At 40.6% G+C, this 23,263-nt stretch overlaps 1 protein-coding gene across 7 annotated transcripts in view; it reads right to left on the reverse strand.

Moving 5' to 3' along the window:
- The window catches only part of PRKAG2 (protein kinase AMP-activated non-catalytic subunit gamma 2), a 452,810-nt gene that overhangs the window by 112,876 nt on the left and 316,671 nt on the right, over window positions 1-23,263 (reverse strand). For all 7 annotated transcript variants that reach the window (XM_027840946.1, XM_027840942.1, XM_027840944.1 and 4 more), the window contains one exon: window positions 9,150-9,367. In XM_027840946.1, the coding sequence (XP_027696747.1) occupies window positions 9,150-9,367 (218 nt within the window). The remainder of the gene's footprint in view (window positions 1-9,149; window positions 9,368-23,263) is intronic.

Genomic DNA, 23,263 nt, shown 5'->3' on the forward strand with positions numbered 1-23,263 from the left:
GTCCCACCAGATATTTCACCTTCGGTTCTCTCCCTCCCCTATCCCTCTCCTTTTCTTGGTTTTCTACCCATCTCTCCATGTCCCCAAATTCCCTGAGGGGCTGGCTCATTCTCTCCCTTTATACAGGATGTAAGCTCTACTAATGGGATGGCATTGACTTCTCTAGAAACTGCAGGCTCCCCACAGCTCAGATTTACCAGCTCCGTACTGAATTAATGCATGGTGTAGAGGAAATCTGCATTGATTTTGGTATTCAGTCAGATGCTGTCTGGCTCATTAAAGTCTCCACATTGAGTCTGTTTTGAAAAGCAAGATCTGAAAGACACTATGTTCCTTCTCTCCTCTTTTCTGCTCTTAAAACTACATAATGCCTTACATTTGCAGATAGTGTCTAACTTTTTCAAGTGCTTTATCTTTGTTCATCCTGGCTTTGCTACTTACTACCTGTGTGACCCTGGGCAAGTCATTTAACATCTCATGGCCTCAGTTTCTTCATTTGCAAAATGTGGGAGGGACCAAATGATGTCTAAGGGCCCTTTTAGCTCAAATCTATGAGCCTAGCATTTTTACACTGATCTTGTGAGACAGGTCTGGAAGTTACCATTTATGTTTTCCAGATAAGGAAACTGGCACAAAACTTGTGTTAAACAGGGAACAGGTTACACAAGTAGTTAATAGAAGAGTTAAGACTAGAACCCAGGTCTTCTAATTCCCAGTATCGGGTTCTCCCCTCTAGAACAGGGCTTATTAACTGGGGTCTGTGGACTTGGTTTTTAAAAATATTTTGATAACTGCATTTCAATATAGTTGGTTTCCTTTACAATCCTATGTATTTTATTTTATCCATTTATAAACACTATTCTGATTTATCCATTTAAAAGCATTATTCTGATTTTATACCTTTAAAAATATTATTCTGATCTATCTTGCCCTACAGGAAAATTGAAGGGGATAAGAGAAGGGGAGGAGAGAGAGAAGGGAGGGCAGCTTAGGGGAAGGGGTATTCAGAATGAATGCCATCTTGGGATGGGGGGAGGGACGAGATGGGGAGAAAATTTGGAACTCAAAATCTTGTGGAAGTGAATGTTGAAAACTAAAAATAAGTAAATTAATAAAAATATTATTCTTGGGGCAACTAGGTGGCACAGTGGATAGAGCATCGGCCCTGAAGTCAGGAGGACCTGAAGTTCAACTCCAGCCTCAGACCCAAACACTTGACACTTACTAGCTGTGTGACCCTGGGCAAGTCACTTAACCCCAATTGCCTAAATAAATAAATAAAAATATTATTCTGCAAAGGGTCCAAAAATATCACCAGGCTGCCCAAAGATCCATGACATACGCACAAAAGGGTTAAGAACCCTTGCCTTTTAATATACTGTGCTGACATGATGAGACACATGACCTCCAAATTGGCCCGTGCAGCTAAAGAAGAAGCTAAAGAAGCTAAACAGAACACCAAAATTTTCAAAGATGGATATTTCCAATAACAATAGAATCTGTTAAGTGTTATAAGTTCAAAATCTTTTTGGCCCTCATTTAAAATGTTCAGTTGGTGTACTCAATCATAATCTATTTCACTAAGTATGAGTAATCAGTGGCATTCTGATCAATGTGATGTCTCAACAAATGAGAAAATCACTTAGCATTCACTACACATTTCACTGAGAACTTGTCAATACAAGAGACACGGGGAGAAGACATGATCACCTTGTTGTGAAAGAACTTAAATATAATAACTATAGTGACCTACCAACAGTAGTATGTAACCCTGAGAAGCTGACTAACCTATCTCTCCAACAGTAGCACAAGGCCACCAGAAACTCTGGGCTATATGAGATGAAAAAGTTTATAATGAATCCCAAAATGATCATAACATAGTCAAGGAAAGCCAGTTTAACTGGATCCATGGTGGTTGCTGGTGATAGGTAAGTAAAGCCACCATGGTTTGGAAATCTAAATTCCTTACCTTGATTTTGAATCCTCCTTCTCAACTATTATGCTTAATACGGGGCTATGTGCTTTATGAGTGCTTAAAAATCAGTGGAACTCAACTATCTAATAAGCAGCCAGTCTGTAAAGAGAAGGGCAAGACTTTATTTAAGCTTTTCCTCCAATAATCTGTATACAGAACCACTATGGCAGAAGTCCTCAAAATGGGAGTCACCAAGAGTCCTTCAGGGGTATTATGATACTAAGGTATTTTAATTTCTAACATAGTAAATTATGATTGATATAACTTATACAGCCAACAGCTCTTTGGGAGGTCCTCAATTTTTAAGAGTGTAAAAAGGGTCAAAAAGTTTGAGAACCACATGCTCAAAGCCTTCATTTCTCTTGTCTTCCTCTGGGTCTCTGGATGTTCAATAGAGGCAGATCATTTTACAAGTTAGGCACCTGAGGCAGGGAGGTTCAATAGCTTCTCCTGGAGCTCAGTTATTCTGGGAAGCAGAACAGACAAGGTCTCCTGAGGCCTCATTCACTGCTCATACCTGGAGACAATACCATGTCTCTCAATTGTGCAAAAAGTGCACTTATTCCTGGTCTGTCTACCCAGTTCTTTTCTGCACATCCTCTAATGACTTCAACAGAGCAGGCAAAGGGGAAGAATGCCAATTATCATAGCCCTTTTGACAGCTAAGAGAATGGATATCCTTTGCTTGGCTCTTCAACACAAAGATAACACTTTTCTAAACACTGCCAGTGATGATAACTAATTCCAATATGAATTACTTTTACCAGAGCTGATTTCCCAGCTCTAGCTCCTTGACCTATTGCAAATCTTTTCCATTCACAACTGGACACAAAATCTATTTTTAAGGTGTCTAATCTGTTGTGAATAAAAGGCAACTTAGCTGGTTTGAGGCCATTTCTGGGCATCTGGCTTTAGTTAAAGCAATGCGTCTGAATAGATTAATATAAAATAGTATATATTAAAATGCTGTACAACACTGACTAATCATGAAGCATTTGTACATTTTTAAAATGTTTTGTCATCTTTTTTTGTTTCTGATTCCAAATACAACTGTGGAGACAGTTTGGTGGTTTTCTCCCAGTTCAGCCGTGGAAACCAAAGGATCACAGGATCAGATGTAGAGCTGGAAGAGATCTCAGGGCCCATCCAGTTCAACCCCCTCATTTTACTGATGGGTAAACTGAGGCCCAAGGAGGCTAAATGACTTGGGCAAGGTGACAGATAACCAAGCTATGAAAAGAAGTAGCCCTGGAGATTCTAGTTAGTTCATTGCTCACTGATGCATGCTGCCTTGGCATATGAAAGACAAAGCACTTTCCTGTCAGTCCCAAATGTCCAGCTTGCTTTCTTATAAGGCTCACTGCTGCACTCATCGTATAGTACACATCAACCTTGTAAGTATAGTGTCAATGTCCCTCATTTTAATTCAGTGTACAGAATTTCAAGCTTATAGATGATGATAAAGTAGGAAATGGGTTTCACATGAATAGAAGCCTAAAAATTAAGAAACTTTTATGATAAGTACATGTTATGTCAGAATGAAATTCCTGTTGGCAAATGTACAGCCTTGCTCTTTTGGACAGTGTAAATCCATGACACTAAAGGTCTGAGAGCAGCAAAGGGATCTTCAGACACATAATAAAATCCTTTGGGTCTGAGGAGTGTGGCAGGGTAGGCATGGGCATAGTTAACAGCATCTGAGAAATCAGGAAGAGTTCTGACCATTCTTTTAGTAGCCACCAGATGATTTCAACTCAAACTATTATTAGAGGATTTTTTCCCTTGTGGGAATTTACCTCTTATTTTATTTTTTTGCAAGGCAATCAGGGTTAAGTGACTTGCCCAGGATAACATAGCTAGTGAGTATCATGTGTCTGAGGTCACATTTGAACTCAGGTCCTCCTGACTCCAGGGCCAGTGCTCTATCCACTGCGCCACCTAGCTGCCCCTACCTCTTATTTTAGAATGCAAATCAACGAGCCTATATTATTTCCTTTATAGAAATTCATTTGATAGCCAAGTTTGCTAGAATATAGCCATTCTAAAAAGTGGGTGTAGGGGAAGGAGGGAGGTAACCTGTGCCTCAAATATATATCTGACAATTTTTCAGGAAGTTCACATTTAAAAAAAAAAAAAAAGAAATCAACAGTGTCTTTTCAACTTAGCCATCACAAGTGTCTCATCCTGGATAATTAGATGAATGCCTATTAACAAGATATATAGATATGTGTGTGTGTATATATATATATATATATATAAAAACTTATATGTGTATATACATATGTATATACGTGTATGTATGGATATCTATACATGTATAGCTATAGATACAGAGATATAGGTTCCCATACCCATATCTGTATCTATATTTATTCTTAGACTGTTGATTACCTCATCTAAATTAGATAGTAAACTCAGTGGGAGCAAGCTTCTTTAAGTGGTGTAATCTCATTCTAAAATCACCTAGGATCCAACAATGCATTCTGGGATATGTGATAAGCAACGACTGAAAATAATTATCATACTTTCATAGGATTTAGAACTGGAAGATGTTAGAGATTATTTAGTTCAGCTTCTTCATTTTACAGATTGTGAATCAGACAGGGATGTTAAGTGACTTACTCATTATCTCATGTCTAGGTAGAGGCAGGCCAGCCCAAGACATCTGACTGACTTCTCGTCACATAGCATAAGCAACGATTGCTCATGGCACCTTGCCTTTCCTTCCTTTTGTTTACGCTGGGAAGTTCAACCTGAATATATTTTGGGCTCTCTAAGCTCTGAAGACTCTTTCCCTGAACAGGAATTAAGGATTCAGCTCCTTAACAGAAGGGTCATGAACCCACATAATTTTACTAGACCTGAAAAAGCCCTCAACAGTAGTGAGAATAGGACTGTGAGACTTGATGTCCTTTTGTCTAGACATAATTCATATGAGCCTGAGAGAGCCACAATATCAGCTCTCCCCTCACTATCCTCTGCTGGTCCCCCACCCCCCACCCCACAACTGCTACCCCTACCAACCCCATAATTGTACTTACTGAGCAGTCCACTAAAGACAATACATGTGTTCTCAGTGACCTCTGGGTTTATGGATTAGGTTGAAAATATATGTGTTCTGTGAATACATACACAACTCACTCCAACTAGTGCAAGATTTTCATGTTCACTCTATGCTGTGTTTGTGAGATGAATGAGGAGGGGAGATAAAGGAAGGAGGAAAGGTTTTTGGTTGGACCTAAGATCTCTGGGCAGCAGAGACTGGTGTAATGGTGATGATGATGATGATAGTAAAAGGTAGCATTTATGTAGCACTTTAAGGTTTGCAAAATGTTAACTCATTTGATCCTCACAACAACCCTGTGAGGTAGATGCAATTATCATTCCCATTTGATAGATGAGGAAACTGAGACACAAAAAAGTTATGTGGCTTGCTGAGGGTCATAAGGCTAGTCAGTATCTGATCTTCCTGAGTCTAAATCCTCTGCTTTAACTGCATGACCTGGATGCCAATAAATATTGAAATGAACAAGACTATGGCATCACATGGGTAAGCAACTTCTGGGAAGAAGAGAATAGCCATACCCACCAACTGCCAGCCAACAGCCACTCACAGGGCACCATCCTGGCTAAGACAGTGTGGGGCACCCTGGGGGAGAGAAAGGAGGCAGCATGTGCCTCATCACCAGCTCCTCCTCCCTGACCACCATCTCCTTTCAGACCCCAATGGAGGCAGCCCACAACCCTGAACCCAGAAGCTTCAGGAATGGCAATGCTTCCTGTCCAGTGCCTGCTGCAGCCATCATCCTAGGATGCAGCCTGGCAATAGCCCCTACCTAAACATAAAAAACAAGAAACAAAAAACTATTGCTACCAAAAGCTTTGACACTGTCAAATGGCTCAACATCAGAAACTGATAGGATTTTATCCGTGGAAGTGACTTTAAATAAGAGGTTTTGCCTTCTGCTTTGCTGCCACACCCTAAAGACCATGAGACCTTTCTAACTGACTTTTAGCTGAAACCTTGCATGTCTGTCATCTCCCCCATTACAGCATGAGCTCCTTGAGAGCAGGGATCATCTCACTTTTTTATTTGTATCACCAGACAATTGGGGATACAAATAGAAAAAAAGCTCCTGGTTCATGGGACTTTTCATTTCCACTAGCAATGGAGATACTTGCTACTATCCTCTCAAGTTGAATTTGGCCAAGATTGAATTCATCTTCTTATCCCTCAAACCAGCTCTCCTTCCCAACCTCCTTATTACCATCAGTGGCTTGTTCCCAGTCTCAAAATGGTAGGCATATTTGACTCTTCCTTCTCCTTTCTCTCTCACATCCAGCTATTCATTCAATCCTGTTTATCCTCCCTTTACAAGTTCTCTTACCTTTCTGTTCCCATTGCCTTCACGCTAAATTCAAGTCTCCATCATTTCATGCCCAAATTACCACAATGTTCTCAACAGTCTCCTTGCTTCTGCTCTCTCCCTCATCCAATCTATCCTTCACGCAGCTATCAGATTAATCTTCTTCAGACACTGCCACGTGACGTATTGCTTCAAAGCTGGCTCCACTCTATCTTTATCACCTTATCTCCCTCTGTTTCCCAAAATGAACCCTCTACTACAGTCAGTTCCCTCTTCTCACTGCCTCAACATGTCAGGCTTATTCCTCACTCTGAGTCTTTGCTGCTGCTCTTATTAGGAATGGCAGTGCTCTTCCTTCATCCTTGTGATCCTTCAAGATTCTGCTCAGATTTCTTTTCCTTCATAAGCCTTTCCGAGACTAGTTCAGCCCATAGTGACCTCACTTTCTTCCTTGGAGCTCCTATACCACACATTTCTACATATTACTTGTTTGGCACAACCATATGGCACTTTGCATTGTGACTTAATTGTTTTACGTGTCTATATCTTGTCTCCCCAACCACACTGTAAGCTTCCTCAAGGGGAAGGATCCTATTTTCTTCTCTTGTTATCTTACCACCTCCCTCTCTACCTGCCAGGTATATTTTAGGAAAAGTAGGTGTTTAATTAATACTTGCTGAATAAATGGCTATTGTATTATCCTCTTTGCATGGCAAATGAATCTTCATTTGCACCAGAACTGGACAGCTGAATTAAGTCAAGCCAACCCAGATGGACCATAGGGATTTTTTTTTAAGTGCTGCTAGCCTCAGGAGTAAAGTTATTTGGCTGTGCCAGAGTTCTATTGAACATGAACTCAGCTAACAGTGACAGGTAATGGCAAAATTGGCAGTGTGGAAAGAATGTTGGACTTGGGAGTCAGTGGATCTGAGTTCAAATCCCAGCTTTGCTACTTACCAACTTGGGCAGGTCACTTAACCTCTTTGGGACTCAAATTTCTCATCTATAAAATAAAACTCGACTTAATTTTGAACTACATGGCCTCTAAAATCCCTTCTAACTTACCTTTCCTAAAGTACCACACCTGGCCTGGTAGAGAGGGAGGTGATGAGATGACAAGAGAAGAAGACAGGATCCTTCCCCTTAAAGAGCTTGCAGTGTGGTTGGGGAGACAAGATGTACGCACATGAAACAATTGAGTCACAATGCAGAATACCATATGGTTGTGCCAAACAAGTAACATGGAGAAATATTACTGGAACTCAAAGGGAAAAAGTTAGGTCCCTATGGGCTGTACTAGTCAGGAGGACTGGGCCTAGAATCAGGAAGACTTGACACTTAGAAGACCTGAGACACTTACAAGCTATGTGATCTGGGTAAGTCCCTTCACCCGTTTGCCTCAGTTTCCTCACCTGTAAAATGGGGATAATAATAGCATCTACTACCCAGGGCTATCAGAAGGATCAAATGAGATAATAATTACATAGCGCTTAGCATAGTGCCTGGTACATAGTAGGTGTTATATAAATGCTAGTTGTTATTATTGTTGTTGCTATCCCATGATAAGAGCTGCTAGGTGGCACAGTGGAGAGAGCTCTGGGCCTGCAGTCAGGAACCACCTGAGTTCAAATCTAGCCTGAGATACTAACTGGCTAGGTGACTCTTAAAACCACTCTCTGCCTCAGTTTCCTCAACTGAAAAATGGGGATAATAAAAGCACCTACCTCATAGGGTTGTTGTAAGGATCAAATGAGATATCTGTAAAGCACTTAACACAGTGCTTGTCACATAGTAGGCACTTAATAAATACTTGTTCCCTTCCCCTCCCCACTATATACTATCATTTGAACAATTAAGCATATTCTATCAAACTATCACACCATCTGTTTCATGCATGTATCCGTCTTGGTTACCCAACAGTAGTATAAGCCCTGTGTTCCACTATACTCTGGCCTCGTCTGAAGTGTTGTGTCCAGTTCTGGGCACCAAGGTTTGAAGGACATTACTAAGCTGGGGTACACTGAGAGAAGGGCCACTGGCATGGTGAAGGGCCTTGGGCCCGCGTCATTCAAGTATTACTCAAATGAGCTGGGCATGATTAGCTTGAAGAAGAGACATGAAGGGAGAACCTGATCTCTCTCTCTAAGAAGGCCTGTTATGTGGAGGATTTGTTCCGTTTGGTATCAGAGGGCAGAGCTCAAAGCAACAAGGGCAAGTTGAAAAGAGGCTCATTTGACATGAAAAAACCCTTTCTTATAGTTGGAGCTATCCCAGAGTAGAATGGCATGTCCCCAGAGGGCTGGGACCCCCTCCTTGGAGGTCTTCAAGCAGAGGCAAGTGGCCATTTGTTGGGTATATCATAACATAGAATCCTTTTGTGTATGAGTTGATCAAGATGGCTGGAGAGTTTCCTTCCATCTCTCAAATTCCATGATTTCATGTCTTCTTGCACATACAGGGCAGAGCACCTGACAGGTGCAAATGATAAGATGCTGAATTCTACCTGTCCTGCTTTCAACTATACTCAAAAAAATCAGTGTTTCCAAAGTATTACCCCCAAAAGGTCTTAACCAGCGACCCTTTAAATGACAGGTGCTTATTTGCAAGGGATTTTCATTATCATCATTCAGGATAAAATCCATTCAGCATCCACTCAGCCTTTGGCCCTTTCACCACAGTCCCTGAAGGGTCAGGCCAAGCCAGAGCAGCCTGGAAAAGGTAACTGGTTTTATTCTGTGTACTCTTGGGCTTGGCCTCTGCCCATAGTATCCTCCACCTGGAATCCCAAGAAAGAGTACCCAACTTACTGTTGTGGAGGTAGCATATGGAGCCGATGCTGCAGAGGGAGGCTTGGCTGAACTCTGGAAGGAGGGCAGGCAGAACCTCTGGCCTGTGTCCGGGGGAGAAGAGGAGGCATAAATTCGAGTTTCTAATCTCTCAGGTTCATTTTTGTAGGATTCCAGAGGAAAAGTGTGCTGCTTGATCACTTGGGTAGGGGTTGATGGTGAAGACGAAAGGCCGGAGGCTGTGGAGGAGAAATAACAAGGTGCCATTAGAAATCTGGCCTTGACTGAATCAGGCAAATGGTAAAATCTGTGCTTTCCTCAGGGCTGGTGGCCTATATCAAAGTCTTTGTTTCCAGAACAAAAATTCCGCAGAGGACTCATGATTTCTGCCCTCACCATTCACCTGAAGTAAGAGGGTTCCTTCTGGATGCCCTTCTCCTATGTCATCTATCCTCACGAAGTCATTGTGTTTCTCTCATACCTAACCAACACATTTTTGAGCCCCCCCCCTTTTTTTTGGTGAGGCAATCAGGGTTAAGTGACTTGCCCAAGGTCACACAGCTAGTACATGTCAAGTGTTTGGTTTGAGGCCGGATTTGAACTCAGGTCCTCCTTACTTCAGGGCCGGTGCTCTATCCACTGCGCCACCTCGCTGCCCCTGAGTCCCTTTTCTTTGCAGGATGCTATAGGGCATATACAGAAGTGTCATGATGCTCTATCTGCATGGTGCTTATTTGAGGAGACCCCGTCTCTACACATGAAAGTTAAATAATGATGAGTACGATAGCAATACTAGATAATAAGTGAAGAGCTGTTTTAGATGCTAACTGTTAGGACTAAGTGAGTAGTACAGACAATAAATGCTACTCAGTTTGGGGGACACAGAGAATTTTGTGAACTGGAGTGACAAGGGAAGGCTTCATGTGGGAGGTATGACTTGTACTGGGCCTTCAATGATGGGCAGAATTGCACAGGTGAAAAGGAGAGGGAAGGAACTATACATGGAGCGCAAGCATGGACATGAGAGTGAATGAACACAAAGGCTGTTCTGCAAACAGTGAGAGTTGGCTAAACCAGAAGCATTCTGTAGGGGAGCAGACTAGAAAAGTGGGTTAGAGCCAGATTGTGGATGGTTCTGAAGGCCAAGCTATCTCTAACTCCCTGATTTCAAGGAATGTTTTCCCTTACTCACAGATAACTTTCAGACGACTGAGGAAATGGTATAGTTTAATAGAAAGAACCGTAAAGTCCCCAGTTTGGGTTGACTTTTGTTTTTGTCTTTTGTGCCTAGCATGGTGCTTGACAGAGTAGGCCCTTAATAAATGTTTGCTGAATGAATGAATGGTCCCATCTCCACCTTCAAACAGCTTTGTAACCTCAGACAAATCAAAATCTCTCTGTATCTCAGTTCTTAGTTTTTTTATTTACAATAATGAGGGGATTCGATGAGATCAGGGGTTTGTGATTTTCTTTGTGTCATGGACCTCTTTGGCAGTCTGGTGAAGTCCATGGAACCTTTTTCAGAATTATTTTTAAACACATAAAATAAAATACGTAGAAATTACAAAGGAAATCATTTATATTGAAATATAGTTATCAAAACATATAATGTAGAAAGATTAAATTCATATACTCCAGGTTAAAAACATAAACCAGATGATCTTTTTTGGTTTGCTCCAACTTCAAGATTTTCCCATGCAAATCCTGCATTTTCTAGCCCCTTTACTTTTACTAACACTGTTCCTGATGTCTGGAGTAACCCTCCCTCTGGGAGGGACCAAAACCTAGGTCTCCTGAATCCTAACTCTATCACTTGTTAGAGAGTATTGCATGTTTAGAGTTGAGGAAGATGAGGCAGAATGGTTAACATCTGACCTGTTTAATTGGTTTTTTTTTTTCTGGCCTTTTACTTTATTGAAAAGATCATGGACATAGAATATATAGAACTCCCTCAACCACTCTATCATTCTTTATTTTTTTTTCATTTTTTAAAATTACTTTATTTTGAATTATCAACAATTACTTCCATAAACTTTCGAGTTTTAAATTTTTCTCTCCTTCCTTCCCCAAGATGGCATGCAATCTGATATAGGCTATACATGACTTCTTTAATTGTTAAATGGTTAACACCTGACTTCCATTAATCAATACTCTTTGGGTCCAAATAATAGACCTAACTACAAGCCCCTTTTAATTGTCTCTTTAACATTTATCATGAGCCTCAGTTCAAATGTGGGCCTTTGCTTTTCTGATACTCTTCTTGAACGACCATGCTATTCTCATTTAACTTCCGTCTCTGTCACTCTCATCTATTCATGCTCACTTAACGTGTCTCTCTTGTACATGCCCTTTTAAAGCAAGAGTCCTTCCCATGAATCCCCTGTTCACCCACATCAGTGTCTTTGGGAACTCTCCCGCTTACTAACTCATCACAAGAAATTCCCCCGCCTGCCTCACGGGAGTTTTGTTCTTCACACCCTCTTACTGGTGTTCTTGAGCTAACTTCACCCTTGGAGTCTCAGGCCATAGGGTTGTATTTATTCCACCTCTGGACTCTTTGAAATTCACTCTCCTAAAACTGGCAATATTGTCAGTACAGGAAGGAAGCATGGCAGGGCATGGAGGGAGAAGGGAACGAAGGTGGTTATGCCTATGGCTTTTTTTCTGATTATACTGGCCGAGCTCACTGCCCCATTTTCTTAAGATACGATTCCTACTTTGAATCTCCAAGCTACCTCAGAAAAAGCTCCTGTCTACTTGGTAGGTCCAGGGAGAAAGGGTCTGAGAAACTCATCCTTGTTAAGGTCTTAATAATTGGTAACAAAGATATTATCCTTTCAAAAGAAATTTGAATTTTAGCACTGGTTGATGTTTTGGTACCCCAAAGGAATAATACTGTAATGATGGAAATACAGGAATCTGAGATAAATATAGGGGATGTATTTGGGGGCAGGGAGCCTCTCCTTATACCTCTCAAATCATAACCTGTAAGAAGTCACCTACTGTACATAAGGGACGGCATTCCTACTTAGAGCAATGCTTGAATTTTATGGTAGAATGTTAGAGCAGAAAGGGATCTTAGAAATCAATGTAGTCTAAGCCCTTTTATTTTATAGATGGGAAGTTGAGGCCCAGAGAAAGGAAGTAAATTGTCCAAGGTCACAAAGTCAGTTGGTGGCAAAGCCAGGACTAGAACTCAGGTCTCTTGACTCTCCATCTTAGACATGTACCTTTCCTGAATATTAGGTATTTTTCATGGACCCAAAAACTAATTTCTAAAAGGAAATTGAATACACACATATGCATATATATAATGCACAAACACACACACAAAGTCAGGGGTGTGAGTGCTTCTGTGTGCCTATGTGTGTACATGTGTGTATGCATGTGTGCATATGCGTGTGTGTGTGTGTGTGTGTGTGTGTGTGTGCGCGTGAAAAATCAACTCTCAAAGGCCTGGTCAGATGTTCAGTTCTTGAGCCAAGATAACTAGGCTTTTCTGAAATGTTGTTGCTAACAACAGAAATGCTGCCTTAGGAAACAATGGTGACTGAATGGGAATGAAGGTTGGATTGGTGCTTGTGAGCCTTTTAGGGTAATTTTTTACTGCGTTTGGGATTGCATAATATAGAGGGAAAGAAACGATCCTGGCATATTCAATCCCCTTTAACTATTTCAAATAAAACTTTTTTTTTCTCAACAAAACTTGAGGAAAATGGTCAACTTCTTTCCCTCCCTCCCTCCCCACCCTCCTGCTCTTTGACCTTGGTCCCAAGCTGTTCAGCGGATGTTGGGCACTTATGTGGGAGACCCTGAATTTAGAGCCAGAAGGAGAGTAAAATCAAGTCTCCGTTTTCAGGAAGCCTACAGCTTAGTTACGGAGATGAGACAAGAAAGACAAACAAAGCAAAATAAAACATATAAGGTGGTATGTGATATGAGGCCGTAGTTGTACAGGAGTTTGAAGGGGATAGAAGGGAAGATAGGGATGGATGGCAGTGGTCCAGGAAGCCTTCAAGGAAGAAGCATTTGAGTCAGGGCCCTGATTCCCTTAAAAATAGATATGTCAATTCTTTTTTAAAAATGTTTTATTTATATTCTTAAAAAACAAACAAACAAACAACCAATGACTATCCATCCCTTCACCCAATAAAAACGTCCCTTACAGAAAAAAAAAGGGGGGGACAGTTAAAACAAAATCAAAATACTGGTCATATCTCTTTTTTTTTTTTAGAATTTTTTTTCTTTTTTATATGAGGCAATTGGGGTTAAGTGACTTGTCCAGGGTCACACAGCTAGTAAGTATCAAGTATCTGGTCTGAGACCGCATTTGAATTCAGGTCCTCCTGACTCCAGGGCCGATGCTCTATCCATTGTGCCACCTAGCTGCCCCTGGCCACATCTAACAATGAATGTCTGCCTTGTTTTCACCTGTTTTCCACCACCTCCCTATCAAGAGGTGGGAGACACGCTTTATCATTAATCAAAGATGTCAAATTGATTATTGATCAGAGTTCTGAAGTTGATTTCTTTTACACCACTGCAATCATTGTACAAATAATTCTCTTGGCTCTTCATTTATACAAGTCTTCTCAAGGTTCTCTGTATTTTTCATATTCATCCTTTCTTATAGCACAATAATATCCCATTACATTCATATACCACAATGTATGTGCCTCTCTTTCTAAAGCCCTATCTAGATAGGACAAAGTATACTATGTCAACAGTAACCCAAGAAGGTACTGTTCTAAGGGAGGCCTATTTCCTTTTTCTGCAGAGAATGCTTTTTCTTTTTTCTTTTGTCCTGTAATGGTTCATTTTAGGAACAGGGCTGTAAAGCCTCTGAGGGTGAACAATGCCTTTTGATTCTCTAAATCCTATGGCCAAGACAAGTTAATAGGTTCAGTGAGTCAACAGAAACTTCTCCTGGCTGCTTCAGAGGGTGCCAAATGAGTGGTTCCAGACACTAGGGGAGCCATAAGCCAGTGACCAAATGGGACCAAATTGTGCTTTGTCTGCAAAAGGAGGAAGCAGGAATAAAAAGAAGGGCAGATGAGGGGAGGTGGGAGAGCAAGAAGGAAAAAGAACGAAGACTGGAGGACAAGAGAGAGAAACAACAACAGAGGAGAGCAGAGAAAAGGGAGGAGGGAGAACAGAGAGGAAAGCAGAGAGCAGAGTGGATGCAAAAGGGAAGAAAGAGAGCAGAAGAAGGGAGGAGGAAAAGAGGAATGAGGACAGAAGAGAGAAGAGAACCCCACCTGGGTCTCTCCTTAGGCAGCACGCTGTGGTGGAAAGAGTATTAGATGTGATGTCTGGAGACCTGTTATCATCTTCGATATGCTGCTAGACAGTTGTACAACTTTGGGCAAATCACCTTTTCAGCCTCAGTTTCCTCATCTTTAAAATGAGGGGGTTGGACTGGATCATATCTAAGGTTCATCCAAACTCTAAACTCATGATCTAGTTCTAAGTTGTCTTTTGATCTTGGGTCCTGAATGGACCCAAGTCATCTGATGACACTGAAGGGAGAAGAAAAAAAGGAAACAGAGAAAACGGAAGACTGCCTGACTCTGATCCTATATCTCAAAAGTAGCTCTTTTAACAGTCATTTTTCCCTTTCAGTATTTCTCTAAACTCACTGCTATAACCCAAAATTGTTATCAACTGTGTGTGTGTGTGTGTGTGTGTATGAGAGAGAGAGAGAGAGAGAGAGAGAGAGAGAGAGAATGTTGGAGAGGGGAAATGAAGGTGGTCACTGAGAGATTGTCTCTGATTGTCTGTGGGCTTAGGTGAGGCGCAGCGGGCCTTGCTCCCAAGGGACGGAGGAAGAAGACTGAAAAGGCACAGAGAATTGGTTGAGATGGAGAGAAGGGAATGGGAAGCCTAGGATTACTTCCTGGAAGAAGGAAGGCATTTGGAGCAAAACCAAATGATGACTGGTTTCATGTTCTTTAGCTCCCGACGAAGACCTGCTCTCCTGCCCATGGGGGTTAAAGTAGATAAATTCTCTTAAGATCATTCAGTCATAGGATTCTAGGGCTGCAAAAGAACTTAGAGCTCCTCTGGTACAAAATCTTTTTGACCCTAGACAGGACACGAATGTGCTTCTTTGTGGTTCTAGTACTTAAAGGGGAATTTAAATACATAGGCACTACTGAAAAAAAAGGAAAAAAATTCTCTTGAATTTAATCAACACCTTAAAAAAAGAGAAAATATTCCCTTTTACAAAGTAGAATAGAATAACCACTACTTTCTATTACATAGAGCTTTATTTTTTAAAATGTATATCATAAACACAACATGTTACTTTCAGAGCTGTTCTGTTTGCCTTGGTTTATCTTTGAATTTCTGTTCCCTCCTATGCATTTTAAGATATTTCAATAACTCTCTCATATTTCTTCTTTTTACTTTGTGAACACTATCACTGGCTTCTCCTTCTCCCACCCCCAAAATAAAACGGGAAAGATTAAATTCTTGTAACAAATAAGCCTCGTCAAGCAAAACAAACCCACACATTTGCTATGGCCAAAATATGTCTTACTCGGCACCTTGGATCTATCGCTTCTCTGTTGGGTGTGTGTGGCATGCTTCATTCTTCCCCTTTAACCCCATCCCCCATTTAAAAAAATTCTGAACTAAAATGACAATCTCCATGTACACAATAAAACATAAAGAGAAATTTGCTCGTGAAACTGTGAATCTCTGTTGTGTACATCTTGCTTTTCTTTTAAGTATATAATAAATTCAGTGTATTGTGTTCAAAGCTGTCCTGCCTATCTGTGATTCCTTCTGGCCTCCCTTCTGTTCTCTTCTGTCTTTTTCAAAAACATGTTTCAATGACCTTCCTTTCTCTTCTTTCTCTTTAAGCAACCCTGTCCCCAGTTCCCTTCTTCCTCATTCACCTTGCCACATCGAGAGGCTGAGATTGGGATGACTAGCCTCCGCCCCTGCCATCCTTCTCTCACACAAAAAAGTCCCTTGCCCTAGTCCTCATTTGGCCAGGAGGATGAGGAAGTATTTCCTTTTTTGGAACAGACTTCAATACTCTCAACAACCTGAATCTAGATCAGCTATCTAGACCAAACTCCTAATTTTACAGATGAGGAAACTGAGACGTAGAGAGAAGTGATTTTCCCAAGGTCACACGGATCGTAGTAGAGCCAGGGTCAAAACCCAGGTGTCTCAATTGCCAATCACTTGTTCTTTCCTTTCTTCCCTCTTGTCAACCACTGTCTCAACTCTGACATACTGTATGCATGTCACTCTATAGACCCCTACATGAGGGTTGGTGAGCAGGAGGGAAAGAACTGAAACATGTTTTCTTGCTTGGTATCTGAAGGAGATTATATAATCTATATGTTATGTAATATATATATATATGCATATATGTATTTATATACATATATCTATATCTATAACTCCTGTCATCTATTATATGCTCTACTTCCTATACAGCCTGATTCCTGACTCACCATCATCAGAATATGTCCTTTGAGCTGTTTTTCTAGGAGTGGGAAGAATTTGCACTGAGTCATCCACACTCTTGCTCAGTCTCCCTTGTGACCAAAGGCACACAATCTGCAAAGTGGCTGGCTAGAGTGAAGGCTATAGTTTGTGCTATGGAATATAACCAGGCCATACCAGAGAGGATTAAACCTCATGCCCTTGTTCTCATCAGTCAGTCAACAGATGAAAATGAGTCTCTTATTACTTTCTTGTCACATGGTGTTCCTGATTTGAAACGTTATCTCCCAGCTTGCACATTTCACCTTACTCACCAAACTTCAATGTCAATGACTTATGGCTGCTTCCAGAAAATGAATCTATCCTCAGAGCCTGAGCATTCTTCTCTGTAAAATGAGGAGGTTGGAGGAGATGACTTCCAAGGTCCTTTCCACCTCTGATGTTCCATTAACGTCTCTCTCTCTCTCTCTCTCTCTGATTTACCCCCATTGAGGTCTGTGACCCAGGTGAGGTTTCTTTGGTCTTCCAATCACCTCCTTTCATAAAGCCCTTTCTTCTTCTTCAGTGAGTACTAACACAGCCCTTCCTTTAAGGTCCAACTCAAGCCCCATCTCCCCTACAAACTCTTCCCTTCTGGTTGCTTATTGCCCAACTCTGTCAATAACTTCTATGTGACTCAGTCCAAGTGATCCGGTGTCTGAGAGGAAAACTAGCCTCTAACTAATTTCCCTCTCTTCATGCCTATGGCCTTATTGTTGGTACCACACAATTTACCATTTAATTACACACTGCCTTAGAGTGTTCCCTAATAATTTCACGAGTGTCTGGCTTGTCTTCTCCAGTGGCTTATACACTTGAAGGTAGGGTCCATGCCTTCTTATACTTTTTTCTATACTCTACAGTGCTTAACACAGTGCTGAGCATATAGAAGGTGCTCAATGAAGACTAGATTAATTGATTAATTCCTCCTTCCCAGAAGCATTTGAGTTTTCATAGGGGAAAAGGCCTTAACAAAGAAGTAGTGAAAGAGATATTTTTAACTGGAGGAACACTTCAGATCTCATAATAGAGGTGGTTACCTACTTCTAGGCTTAAAGTCAGCCCCAACTAGGAGGACCCAAATCTAAAGACAACTGAAGAGTTTCAGCTTATTTTGCATGATTCTTCTTCTTGGATTTTCTGTTCCAGCCCAATTGGTTGACTTGCTTTTCCCAAATTCACCATTCTATCTCCTGCTTTCATATCTTTGCCTAGGCTGTTTCCCATGTTTGGAATTCATTCCCCTTCCTCACCTCCACCTCTGCCTCCTAAAATCTCTAGCTTCCTTCAAATCTCAGGACAGATTGCACCTCCTCCAGGAAGCCTTTCCTATACCTTATGTACAGGGGAGTTGTTCATGCCATTTCCCTCCTTAAAACTTCCTCCCTTAAATCATCATCTAGGCTTATCTCTTTATTTGTTATATTCTCCCAGAAGCATATGAACTCCTGGAGGGCAGAGACTGCATTTGGCTTTGAATACCTAGCAGGATGCTTTGAACCTAGAAGCTGCTTTAAAAATTGTTAGTAGGATTGGATTCAACTGGGAAAGTGTTAATGGAATAGCCAAAATGGAGGATTCTAATCCCTTAAAAGGCAGCTTGTTGCCCAAACGTTAACAACCTGTAGGAGCAGCCTATCACTGTTCTTACCTTTTAACAATGATACTAAGATAATACTTGGAACCAGTCTTCATGGGTTGATGCAGTTTTCTCTCACCTCTACAGGGACATGTTGCCTCAATATGTTGGTGCTAATCTGTATGGTATGAATTTGTATACTTATCCAGAACAAGGATTATTTTTTATTGTTGTTGTTTTTTTTAACTTTGAATTCCCAGCACCTAGGACAGTGACATGTACTTGGTGGATGTTTAGTAAATATTTGTTCAATTGAATAAGGCCAAGGTCACAGATCCAATCATGAAATCAAACACTAATCAGCTCTTACAGCACTGTATACAAACTTAGATGGGGCTTGCCCCATGCCTGGATTCAGTTACAAGGATTTGGGCAAGAAAGAGTAGACAGTTCAGTGAAAACCTTTTTCCATTGCCAGAAAAGCATCAGCGCAGTGGCCTATTAGATGGGCCCTAGTGAAATTCTTGATCAATTACGTTCCAAATAGTTTGAGGCTGAATTAGAACATAGAAAAAAAGTTTGGATTTGGTTTGTTGGGATGTTTGCTAAGGAAATACAGTTCAGAACAGCAAACCAATTAGATGGCTTCCCTAGCCATTTCCATTGCTGACTGAATACCTTCCCACCCCCTGTGTAAGGGGTGTTCTATTCCAAAAGCCTTCCCCCTGGGTCCATCCTGACCACACTTCTCCTATGTTATCCCGTAAAATCTATTCATTCATAGTACCCTAGAATCACATCATAAGATTTAGAGCTTAGAGAAAATAATAATAGCTAAGTTTTGCAAAGCACTCTACATATTAATATATTTGGCTCCTCACATACACCCTGGAAGATAAGTGGTTTGTTGCTTTTGTTATTATTATTGTTATTATTATTATCACATTTTACAGATGAGTCAGAAGTCAAGTGACTTACCCAGGGTCACACAGCTAATAAAAGTGTCTGATGCCAGGTTTGAGCTCAGGTTTTCTTGACACTAGGTCTACCACTCCATCCACTGTGTGCCTAGCTATCTCTAACAATTAGCATTTATACAGAGGTTTAAGGTTTGCAAAGAGCTGTACATATGTTATTTCATTTGATCCTTAGAAATTTGACCTTAGAGATCACCTAGGTCAATTTTCTCATTTCATAATAGTAAGAAACCTGGAAATGAAAGGATTTGCCCATTTAGATAGTAGCAAAGCTCTGACTAGAATCCAGGTCTCAACTTCTTTTCCAAGGTTTTGTCCATTACCCAAAATTCTGTTTTTTGGTACAATGATTTTCGTACTGACATTTTCCTCCTTTCATGTCTCCCTTACCCTAGGTGATAAGGTGTGTGTTTGTTTTTTTTTTGTTGTTGTTGTTACTGGTTTTTTAGATGGTAGTAACCAAGGAGATACAAATCAGTGGCAAGGGTGATCCAGGGTAATAGAAATAAACCAGATATTCATATTCAACAGGACTGACTGATTTAGGATTCATAGACTAAACCCTAGAAAGCAACAGAATCAGAAATTTAAACTTGGAAGGAATCTTAGAGGTCTTCTAGTCTAATTATTTCATTTTTATAAATGAGGGAAATTAATTCTATGAAAATTAAGTGACTTGCTTAAGGTCACACAGGTAGTTAAATGGCTGAACTGATACTGGAAACCATATCCTTTGATCCCGAATTCAACTCTGCTGCCTCCTGCAAATACCCTAAAGAGACAGTATGGTATAGTGAGAGATACAATGAAGAGATAATAGGTTTGGGACTGGCCCTGGCCACCCCATTAGTCAGCTGAGTTTATTTTTATAATCCTAGCCTCCCTTTTAGGCATATTTTCATCATCAGCACATTCAACATTTGCAAAGTACCAGTTAATAATAGCTAACACTTGCATATTGCTTTAAGGTTAGCAAAACATTTTATATGTATTAACTCATTTAAATCTTAAAACAACCCTGTGAGGCAGTACTAGTGTTATGTAATATTGTTATTATATATCCAAGGCAGGATTTGAAGTCAGGACTTCCCGATTCTAAATCCAGCACTTTATCCACTCTGCCACCTAGAGGCCTCATTACACATTAGGAGCTAGAATCCATATGGCAGGGGAAACAGAGAGGAGCAGGATATAGCCCCTGCCCTCAGAGCTTACAATTTAGTTAGGAAGACAAGAAATATCAAAAGTTAAATAACAATTTAAGTCTTGGGGAGGGGGGAGGAGAAAATTAAAACTCAAAATCTTATGGAAGTGAATGTTGAAAACTGAAAATAAATTAATTTAAAAAAGAAAAAAAAGAAAATTAGAGATATCACGGGAATGTTTCATGCAAAAATGGGCATGATCAAAGTAAAAATGGTAGGGACTTAATAGAAGTAGAAGACATCAAGGAGAGGTGGCAAGAATATAGAGAAGAACTATCCAAGAAAGAACTTAACATCACTGATAACCACTGGCGTGAGTTACTGATCTAGAGCCATATATCCTGGAGAATGAAGTCAAGTGGGCTAGTGGGGGTGCCAGAATTCCCACTGAGCTATTTAAAATCCTAGAAGATGATACTATTAAAGTGCTATCCTCAATATGCCGGCAAATTTGGAAACATCAGTAGTGGCCACTGGATTGGAAAAGATCAGTTTACATCTCAATCCTGAAGAAGGGCGAGGCTAAAGAAAATTCAAATTAATGAGCAATTAGGGTCATTTTACACGCCAGCAAGGTTATGCTTAAGATTCTGTAAACTAGGCTTTGGCAATTACCACGACTGCAGGCTAATTTTTGAAGAGGCAGAGGAGGTAGAGGCCAAATTGCCAACATTCTTGGAATTATGGAGAAAGCAAGAAAGTTCCAGAAAAACATCTACCTCTGCTTCATGAACTACATTAAAGCTTTTGACTTTGTAGATCACAACAAAATGTGGCAAGTTCTCAAAGAAAGGGGTGCACCAGGTCATCTTACTTGTCTCCTGAGGAACCTGTATACAGGTCAAGATGCAACAGTTATAATTGAACATGGATCAACTGATTGGTTTAAGATTGGGGTAGAAGTATGACAAGGCTGTATATTATCACATTATTTATTTAACTTACATGCAGATCACATCATGTGAAATGCCAGGATAGGGGAATCAAAAGCTAGAATTAAGATTATTGTGAGAAATATCAACAATCTTAGAAATGCAGATGATACCACTCTGATGGCAGAAAGTGAAAAAAGAATTAAGAAGCCTTTTGATGAGATGAAAGAGTAGAGTATAAAAACTGGCTTGAAGCTTAACATTAAAAAAAAAAACCAAAAACTAAGATCATAGCAACTGGTCCCATCACTTCCTGGCAAATAGAGGGAGAATAAATGGAAGCAGTGTTGGATTTTATATTCTGGGGCTCAAAGATCACTGCAGACTGTGACTGCAGCCATGAAACTAAAAGATGCTTAAAAGAAAGAAATCAAAAGTCATTTGCTCCTTAGAAGGAAAGCTATGGCAAATCTAGAAAGCATACTAAAAAGTGGAGATATCATCTTGCCAACAAAGGTCCATATAGTCAAAGCTATGGTTTTTGCCAGTAGTAATGTATGGCTGTGAGAGATGGACTACAAGGAAAGATGTATGCTGCAGAATCGGCACTTTCAAATTGTGGTACTGGAGAAAACTTTTGGGAGTCCCTTGGACAGCAAGGGGCTCAAATCACCTAACACTTTCCCCTCACTTAATAATATTTTATTTTTTCCAATTACAGGTAGAGATAGTTTTCAACATCTACTTTTATAAGATTTTACATTCCAAATTTTTTCTCCCTCCCTCCCTTCCCAAGATGGCAAACAATCTAATATAGGTGATACATGTACAATCACCAAATCAGTTAATACTTAAAGAGATGAATTCAGACTATTCATTGGAAGGTCAAATACTAAAGCTGAATCTTGAGTACTTTGGTCACATAATGAGGACTCATTGGAAAAGATCCTGACGTTGAGAAAGATTGAAGACAAAAGGAGAAGGGAGTGTCAGAGGATGAGATGGATACTGGGAGCAATGAACATGAGCTTGGACAGACTTTAAGATAGAGCAGGACAGAAAAGCCTGGTGTGCTATGATCCATGGGGTCACGAAGAGTCAGACAGAACTGAATGACCGAATAACAACACTCAAGTTCTCTCTTCTCTCTCAAAATTTGCCCTGAGAAAAGGATCTGATAAGCTCATATACTAAGGTATTAATGACTTTTAAAATTACTCCTCCTGAGAGGACAGCATCTTCCTTAACAGGGACCAAGGTCTATTTGTTAGATTAGAGAAATGAATTTGTGATCTGTGATCCTCGGTATAATGATCATCAGGCAGTGGGGGTGGGAGGTAGGGAAGGCCTTCTCTGTGCCTTGCACCTGGAGTTCGGCATAATTTCAGGCCAATAAACCAAACTTCTGTTCCCCCTAGAAGGACTGCTTATAACAAAGTATTTAAGATTCTCACCAGGTTAATGCTGTCTGTTAAAAACAAGCAGTATTATTGTTAAAATCAAATGGTGTTTGGGGGTAAACTCTGGACTAAAGCCCGCAGAGATGGGAACAGAGGGAGTATCAGATGGCTAGCTGGCCCTACAATAGCAGATACTTTATTGAGAGAAACCTTGGTGCAAGGCTCTTAGTACCTGGATGTGGCAGGCTTAGAGAGGAAGGCTGCGTGACGCAGAGGCATACTCACTGGACTGAGAACCAGAAGTCCTAGCTCTCCTAGCTCTGTCACTGCATTGCAGCATGACGCACACGAATAAGAAATTAGGGCTAGAGGATCGTTGAGTCCCTTTGTAGATCTGACATCCGTGAGAAAAGTGGTTTGCCAGCTCCTCAGCTCCATGGGCTATGAGCAAGATGGGCTAGCAACTTCACTCTCTTGTTCATAGCTTCTCTCAGACTCTCCGCTTGTTTATTCCACTGTCTCCCAGCCATCAGTCCTGAAACTTTAGTACCTCATGACGACACTTAGTCTCGTCATAAGACTGTTTGTTCCTTCATCCC

Source organism: Vombatus ursinus, unplaced genomic scaffold (genome assembly GCF_900497805.2).
Source record: "Vombatus ursinus unplaced genomic scaffold, bare-nosed wombat genome assembly UNPS02014852.1, whole genome shotgun sequence".
In the NCBI taxonomy this organism is placed as follows: Eukaryota; Metazoa; Chordata; class Mammalia; order Diprotodontia; family Vombatidae; genus Vombatus; species Vombatus ursinus.